Here is a 9,045-nt window from a genome sequence, read left to right on the forward strand (position 1 = left end):
CATGTCATTAAATGTGCCATGTTGCTGGCTTTAAGATTGTACTTAATCTTCCATTCACAAATGGGTGGATTCTTGATGATCTTCTAGTGAAGGTAAAAAGTATATGTGAGGCAGACCATTCACAATTATTGCCATATTGCATCCAAAGTAATTTCTCTTTTGTTTTGACATTGATCAATTTGAAAAATACAGACAAAAAGTAGTTGCTACATATAATTGTGCACAGTTGTTCAGTGTTTCCTGCAGCAAGTGGTTAGTTCAAAATAAATTAAAAAGAAACTGGTTCATTACACAACAGTTGATTGAACTGTTTTACTCCTTGCTGCAAGATACTATCAATGCTAAAAACTTACAGAGCTTCATCAAATCCAGATAAATTAGTAGAAGAAAATTCTGACAAGTACTATTTAAATTTCAAGATACCATTTCTGACTGAGACAGTTCACAGGTCACAAACTATGATGAATGGAAATCATTTTCTGTGGAACTATAGATACATTGTTGTCATGTTTTATAATTTCCATTTTCCCTAAGATTTTTCCTTGTCTACTGTTGGAAAGAAGAAAATGGTCTAGACAGGCCTTTGGCATGATCCTGTGCTTTTATTCTTACGTCCTTCATACTTAATTTAGATATCAGATCATAACTGCTCTTTTCTTTATTATTGCTGCTGCTCTGATTGAGATGGCATCAAACACTTAGAAAATACATCCGTCTTTACCAACATATGTGTTTGCCTTCACTCCATTCGATCAGTCTAATGGTTGCTTTTTTCTAAATAAATTTGTCATCCCGATTCACTAAACTTAGAAACAAGCTGTAGAAACTTCAACCTGTAATCTACAAATTACATTGATGTAGTGACTGAAGTCAAATGGAGAGTGACTGCTGAAATCATGAATACTTCCTGAAAGATGGACTCGATGCCATCTCTCAAAAAACTGCTGTAAGGTCTGTGCACATTGAATTGTCCCTTGATACAAGTACATCTTATTATGCTATTCTGACTTTCTTTTTTACACGAAATTGCTGAGAAGTTTATATTTAGCTTACTGGATCTTCTGTCACATTTGTTCTGCAAAACTACCTTATTTTATGTTTTTCAGCATGGAGACTGCATGATGGTGCGGCAGTGTAACTTTACTTCTTGGCCAGAACATGGAGTCCCCGAAACCACTGCACCAATTATCCATTTTGTAAAACTTATCCGTGCAAGTCGAGCACATGATAATACACCAATGGTGGTTCACTGCAGGTAAGCATATTCACCAAATAACCATTTAGTATCTTAGAATTTCAAGTGTATATTAATGCTTAGGGAAGTTGCCAGAAGAAAATGAAAACTGAGTGTACAGGTATGGTTCTAGTATGGACAGCAATGAAGGTTTCTCTAGCAGTTCTTAGTCCTTTCTAGGAGGTAAAATGCCAAAGTGTGTCTGTTCTTCCATTCATGGAAATCCCAGTGAGGTAATGTCAGTGAAACAGTTACTTCAACCATTACCGTAAGGTACTGCTGGATTTATCTCAATTTTCCTTTTTATTGTAAAAAGAGAAACAGCAACTGACATGTTGGTTTTCTTTACTTCTATTATAATTATAGCTCTTCCTAAGAAATAAATATTAAAAATTGTACTTAAAATGTACATGTCACATGTCAAGAGGAAGAAACTGGGAGCCACAAGGAAGGAAAAATAGGAACAAGGGTTTGCATATACCAGATTTCAAGCTCAGGTGCCTATAAACAGCTAAAATCTATATTTAGGCTCTTAAATAAATGATCTGGTGGTTAGAGGTGGTCAGCTGTCATAGTTCCCATTGATTCCATACTCAACAGCCTTAAACTGCTATTTTAAAGAGTAAGTGTGTGGAGACAGCTAAGTCTTCAGGGAAGTGGTGAGTGTGTCTGCATTTTATATGCAGGTCAGTGTTCCCACTGGATGAGTGGGCACACTCCAAAATAGCGATCTGAACTCAGAGGTCTGCAATGGATTCTTTGACTCATTCTCACTCGGTGTGAGTCTGGAAATGTGTGGAAGGAAAAGGTGGGTTTGGTGCCACAGATCTTTTCCGTAGCTGTCCGGTTTATCATGCATGGGAGCTCTTTTTATTTGTCCTCAGTATCCTGCAGGTGCCACCCACTATGGGTGATAAAGCCTCATTTTATTTGATATTGTTGGCATTGACAGCTTGACATTTCCATATATTGCAGGGGCCAGAGAGACTATTACAGGAGAGAACTATATGGTCTTCGTGTTTTGAGGACGTTTATGTTCCCTGGGGCCCCTCTGCAATGAATCCTATCCGTTTTTCACAACACAGATACATAAAGGGTCTAGCACGGGCCAGATACTCCACCTGTGCTCAAATTCCTGATGGTTATAAAGTAGCATTATGTGCTCTCATATCCAGTAAAACTCATTTGTTACCTTCTGCTCATTTGATCTTGCAGGTTCAAGAGAGTTTTGCTTTACATTTCCTGATTATCTGCAGTGATATACCTTGTGTTTATTACACAATTGCAGAGATGCCTGATAGTGACTTTGAGAAAATCCTGTTCGCTCTCAAACCTTTAAATAAAATAACACTAGGTACTAGTGTGTATTGCACACTCATCCTCCTCTTAAAAGTATTTTTCAAAATATTTTGCTAGATCCCATGTTATTTTGTCTCAAATACCAAAAGCATCACAGAATCCAAGTGTGATTTCACAAAATCTGGTGATATTATTTTCTTTGAATTAGGGAGCTCTAGAAAATTCACAGAAAAGCTGTAGGACCATTTTTCCACTTATATAGATTTGCTTTACTTATATCTCGTTGGTATGATGCAACCCCTCATAAAATCAAAGTCATAACAAGGCTCAAATTCAGATTTCACTTGATCCCTCATTCAGCAAGGACATGCACACACACACACACAAGTAAATACTAAAAATTAATTAATTTTTTCTGAAGGTTTTTTTTCACAATAAACTGAATTTAACAAGACTATTCTAATAAAATATTTTATACTTACAAAAATGAACATAAACCCTTTATTTTATCTTGTTTATTATATTTGCAGTGCTGGTGTTGGAAGAACAGGTGTTTATATTGCACTTGACCATTTAACCCAACATATAAATGACCACGATTTTGTGGATATCTATGGACTTGTAGCTGAGTTAAGAAGTGAAAGAATGTGTATGGTACAGAATCTGGTAAGATTTTTATATTTATCTATTCTGTTTTCCTGTTGTTGAAAAGTTAGTCATCTGATCTCCTACAAAAGAAGGATAGAAAGCTCATAACAATTAGTTGTCTAATACATTTTCTACCAAATCCTGCTTCTGTTTGGATTTCAAGCATGTATATTTCAAGAACCTATAGTTTGTATCTGTTTAACTATATTTGGCCAGCAGTCCTGACAAGTGCTGAAAAGAGTGCTGACATATTTCATTTTTAGAACCTAACATAATTTCTCAGACTTTGAGAAAGTTAATTTCAAGTTTTGGGGGATGAACAGTTGTTAAATAAAAAAATAGATTTGCTTATACACTGCTTAATTTGACTTTATTTACTACTTAACTGCATTTTTTGAGTATGTATATGTAGCATAGTCCTCCAAACTTTTAAATATTAATTTACCTTTGACCTCATTAATGATTCCTTGATTCTTTTTAGATTGCTTCATATAAAATAACACATATGGATAGAATGAAGCACAGACTTCAGAGTTTCTAAAATCAAGGCAGTGGTGGGGTTTGGGTTTAAAAAAGTGCATTTTTTGCAGACTTGTTGGGTATACATATAAATAAGTGATGACTTGCTGGTAAGAAAGACCTCTGCTGTATCTGGAGATCTGTATATATGTAAAGGAGTAATAGCCGAATTCAAAAATTATCCTAAACGCTCAGTGGAACGGAAATCCACCTGTATTTGCATGAGGCATCTGGTATAAGCCTCTTGCAGGCCAGATCTAGCTCAAGGCTGCTGCCTGAAGTCTTTGAGTCTACAGCATGACTTACCAACATCTCAGTATGGATGAGCAGTTTCAGGATGAACTTCCACGTGACTGATGGATTTAAAATTATGTTAATGTAAGAAGACTTGTTCCGTTAAGAATACAATTCTGCTGATCTATATCGTGTCAGAATATATGAAAAGTGTGTCAGAATATGCAAAAAACAGTTAACCACTTTTCAGCAGCTGCACTTCAGAAGATTTTGTGAGACCTTGTGGTGATACCTTATCATGCTGTTTCTTATAAGGTGCTGTCCAATTACCAGTTGCTTTCAATTTTTCCTTTTCCAGTCTTGATGGAGCTAAACAATTGCCAGGACTCTGCTGTGAAGATTGAGTTCTGGGAATACTTCTTTTGGTTGTTGCTTTACACTTTTGAAGAATCATCTGAAAATAAGGCAAAGGCTGGAAGACAATTTAATGGGAGCACTCCCAAAATAAAATCTTAAAACAGTGAGACATTTGATAAGATCAGTGTACATTGTAAAAATGCGCATCATTTTTGTGTACCTCTTCATTTGCATATTTTGGCAGAGAGTAGCGAAAAATGCACCAAAATGCAGTAGAAGATGATAGCCCTATAGTTCTGATATCCAAAAAAGTTAAGTATTGATCTAAAGGCTAGCTGCAAAATCCTGAGACAGGTTGTTCTCTGCCCATGCCATTTCTAGATCATTTTTGCAAGACTACAAAAGACAGATCAGCAACAAAATTTGCCCAAAGGGAACTGAATCTTGTAAAGTTTTATGGCAGATTCAGTAATCAAGCTATTCTGACAGTTCTGTTATAAAACACTGTTTAATTGTCTATGATAGAGATTTTATGTGATCAGCACAGAAGATACAAAGAGAGAAGCAATTCCTTCCCAAAAGTCAGTTTAGAGATCCCTTGGTCAAACTGTAAGACCTATGAGTAAAATTAAAAACTGGTTGCTCTCAGACCTGGTTTTTGCTTGCTTATAGCTTCAAAGTGGTTTTCCTTTTGCCAATAGAGTCGCTCTCTGTTACTGTGCCAATGGGCACAGAATGGCCCACATCTGCGCAATTAAACACCTCTGCAGTTACGCTCCTTCACAAGCTCTCTATAGGGAACGACCCATAGTCTGCAGTGACTCCTGGAACACACCTGGAAAGTATTTGGGGTAGCGCTGGTTCATGTGGATTAAAACTATGTAGGGACTATCCAAGCAGTTTGAAGTAGTTTGGATGATCAAGTTCCACTGGCTGGCAATCTACCCAGACACTGTTTAATTCCATAACGTAGATATGATTTCAATATCCTGGTACTCTGCGTGGTGGCCTGTACATTAACAAGGCCTGCCCTTGGACTACATGTAAAGTGCATAACCTAATCTTAAGTAAACTATTTTATTCTTTCTCCCACTTCCAATCATAAAAAGACTTTCAAATAATTAAGAATGTCATTAATTCTAACTGGAAAAATAACTTGTCATGTGTATGTTTACCAAGTATCCTGCTTCACTCTTCCCTGGCAAACCCAGAAAGATTTTCATTGCTACATGCTCACAAGTAGCTGTGTGAATCATATGTATTGTATGAATGCAAGAGATCACGGAGCTTTCAGAGTCTTCCTTCTGAACTGGAATAACCAATCTAAATTCCACTGAAACTTAAGACCTTCATTCTAGAAATTCATATTTGTCTGGTGAATCTGTTAGAAGTTTACCACCTTGCCAAGTCAAGTGCAAAGGCTAGTTTGAAGTAATGTCGTGCTATTGCTTCAGTAAGCAAGCTATTCAAAAGCATAATGGTACTGTGTACTTCAGGGGCCTGTGAAAGTCTGCTTTAATTACCCACGGCTCTGGAGCTGTGACCCTAAAACATATCCACGTAAGCAAATTTATCTTATAAATCTGAGACATTTGATTTGAAAATTGATGGCAGTTCAGTAACAAAATAGCAATTACTTAGCAGAAAAATGACACTAATTTATTTACCTGTGCAAAAGTCAAGGGAGTTATCTCTGTCTGTGGAGATACTGGACAAGGTACTCAACAACATGCTTTAGCTGAACCAGCTTAAGCAGTTGGGGGTTACACTAGGTGGTCTCAAGAGGTCTCTTCCATTCTGAACTGTGATCTGGCTCATTTTCTGCATCTACATACATAGGGCTTCTCTTGTGTGAAGATAACAATCCATTTATTTTCTTTCTATGTTTTCATTAGTTTATTTCATTCTTTGCTTTATTCTTACATTGCCTTATTTTGTTTTTCTCTTGTCAGCAATCATTACCCAGAGTTACTTTATGCCCTTGAAAGTGTCAAATTAACTTTAGTTGCTCACGCTTTACATTATAGTCTGTTAAAAATGATGCTACAGTCCAAGAAGTATCACTAAAAATAATGTGGGGGTTTTACTTTTACTAATGGTGCATGCTCCTAGAACTCCTAGATTTAGATTTACTTGAACTTTTGCATTTGAGTGCACCCTGCTGGTTTTCTCTATGCTGGAAAGAGGAAAATTTTCTTATCTGAATGTTACATTTGTGTGGTTCTGTTTCTCCAGTCTGAATCTAGTGGCAAAAAATAATCAACATCTTTTAACAGAACAAACCTTTACAGAAAATCGTGGAACAGCCTATTAGTCTCAGTTATGATTACTCTAATTTCATATCTCTTACTGGACATGAGGATTAACATGTTTTGACAAACTTTAACACATTATGCCTCATAATGTATGAAATCAAATCAGGCATATATGATATGGTCATTGAAGTATTGAGATTGCTAAGTTAACTTTAACTGAGTTCAACTGCAGTTACTTTGAGAACATCTAGATGTTATACAAAAATCCTAAGTTTTTTGGTGTTAGAAGTACATTTCTTCTAACCAAACCTCTTTAAATTCACATCTTACAGGCACAATATATATTTTTGCATCAGTGTGTATTGGATCTGTTGACAAGCAAGGGAAGTAGTCAGCCCATATGTTTTGTAAATTATTCAGCGCTGCAAAAGATGGACTCCCTGGATGCCATGGAAGGTAACAAAATATAGATTCTCTCAGAATTATTTTTTCATAGCAGGTGCCTTGACTTGTCCAGACTAGGAAGCAGAAAAAAAAAATTTGACATGCCTTTTTTGGCTTCAGAAGTATAAATTTCTAGCATTTTGCTGTTCTTTAGTTTCCCTCATACTAATAGTCATTGCTTAAGCTTTCCACTTTTTTTCCCACAAGATCTTTTAAATTCAGCCAAAACAGTTAGCTGACATTAGTGACTTTTTGTTTACAAGGTAGATTAATGTAATGTATCTATTTCTTTTGTAGGTGATGTGGAGCTTGAATGGGAAGAAACTACCATGTAAATACTAAAACTAAATATTGAAACTAAAGTCAAAGTCATATTTTTCTAAGCACAGGGGCCAAAGTGAATTCCCCTATTTTGACAATTAAAAAAACACAAGATGACTGAAACATCTTTTCTTCTATCAATGTGCCTTTATAAATATGTTAAAGTGTTTTATTCAGATCACCAAGCAATAATGATTTGGAGTACTTTTTGCACAGACCGCATTTCTGGTGTTACATGAATACTGCATTCAGTATGTATTTAAATAGAAAGTGTGTTTGAACATATTCCTTTCTTCCAGTTATCTTTGTAAAAGAAGAAAACTGAGCCAAATATGATGTAAAACTTTCATATTCCCATTGAACTTATTTTGGTGTGAATTTGCTGTGTTCTTTGTGTTTTGGTTTTAAGTAAAAGCTACAGTTCCTTGAATCATTCTTGCTAGATTGGTTTCACTGTTGTCAGTTCTTGCAGATTAATTCCAATACCAGTACAGTGATCTTTACCTAACTGTATGTTCTTGTGTTTTGAATCTTTTTTTATGAGTGGTAGCATATCAGCTCGTGATCCTGAACAGCTGAAGAGTCACCTTCTGACATAGGGAGGATTATTCAGCTTTTACACAGCACACAGTAGCTCTTCAGGGACACTTGGGGCTATTTAAGTTATCTTATAATCAGCGGATTGTTTTTTAAAATATACAGTAGTGATTGCATATGTTCAGTGCTGAGGAAAGTATTTTACATTCCTGCTACTTTTTCAAGCAGATAAAAAAAAGTAAAATTATAAATTTATTTTATATTTAATGCATGTTAGATTGACTTGCATCATAGAATGTTTATAATTGATTCAAATTTCTTAAATATAACACTTCAGAATTTTGAAAGGTTGCTCAAAATTTAGAAACAATGTATTTTATAACATAAAGTTGTCAAGTAAAAAAGTTGTTGCTCCTTCCCCGGCTTTGGCAAATCCCTGTAGACACTGAAAAGTATGAGAACTAATATTTGGAGATTTAATAAAAGAAGACCTCTTCTACTCCCACTGGTTATCATTACTGGAAATATATCTTAAACAGGAATGAGAAGCAGGAAGCTCTCATCTGAGAAGCAAAGCAAAAATTGATAGGGTAGGAAGACTAGAGAGGTAACTAAACTGTGTGCCCTGGTTTTATGTGGAAGTGACAGTATTCAATTGGTATTATTGGGAAAAGGGTTGATTACTAAGTTTTTTCTCTGTGTACAGAAATTCTGAATACTGAAGCTGTTACCTTAATCTGAGATACAAAACATAATAGCAAAAAGGCTTTGGATTTGCCCTTTTATATTCTGTTTAGACAGAAGAAATCCATAGCCTTGCTGGGGCATCGAGCTCAGGGAAGTCAGATAAACCTCGTTAGAACCTTGAAAGAGGTATGTGTGGGGGTGTGTTTGTGTGCACACACTCTGAACAGAGTAGTAAATGAACAAAACTTTCCATCTCTTAACTGTAGCTACCAGACAGAAAATACTACACAGTATGTAACCTGATACTTTTCCGTAAGTAAATGATGGTAGGTGTTTGATGTCTTTTTAGAAGCTGGCAAGGATGGTGCAGTGAGGAGCCTTTGTAATTTAGCAGAAAGTGCCAAATACCTAAAATGAAAATCAAAAGACAGCATTTAAGGAGATGAAAATGGTCTACAGAGATATTCTGGGCGATCTTTCAAGAAGACTGACAGTATTGTAAACATCACC

General features: G+C 35.8%; 1 protein-coding gene across 2 annotated transcripts in view; it reads left to right on the forward strand.

Moving 5' to 3' along the window:
• PTPRQ (protein tyrosine phosphatase receptor type Q) overlaps positions 1–7,931 on the forward strand; it is a 141,860-nt gene extending 133,929 nt beyond the window's left edge. For both annotated transcript variants that reach the window (XM_055712885.1, XM_055712886.1), the window contains 4 exons: positions 1,107–1,255; positions 3,064–3,199; positions 6,879–7,002; positions 7,288–7,931. In XM_055712885.1, coding sequence (XP_055568860.1) covers positions 1,107–1,255; positions 3,064–3,199; positions 6,879–7,002; positions 7,288–7,325 — 447 coding nt within the window. In that variant the 3' untranslated portion in view covers positions 7,326–7,931. The remainder of the gene's footprint in view (positions 1–1,106; positions 1,256–3,063; positions 3,200–6,878; positions 7,003–7,287) is intronic.
• The last annotated feature ends 1,114 nt before the right edge of the window (positions 7,932–9,045 follow it).

The sequence above is a fragment of the Falco cherrug genome, chromosome 5 (assembly GCF_023634085.1).
Source record: "Falco cherrug isolate bFalChe1 chromosome 5, bFalChe1.pri, whole genome shotgun sequence".
In the NCBI taxonomy this organism is placed as follows: Eukaryota; Metazoa; Chordata; class Aves; order Falconiformes; family Falconidae; genus Falco; species Falco cherrug.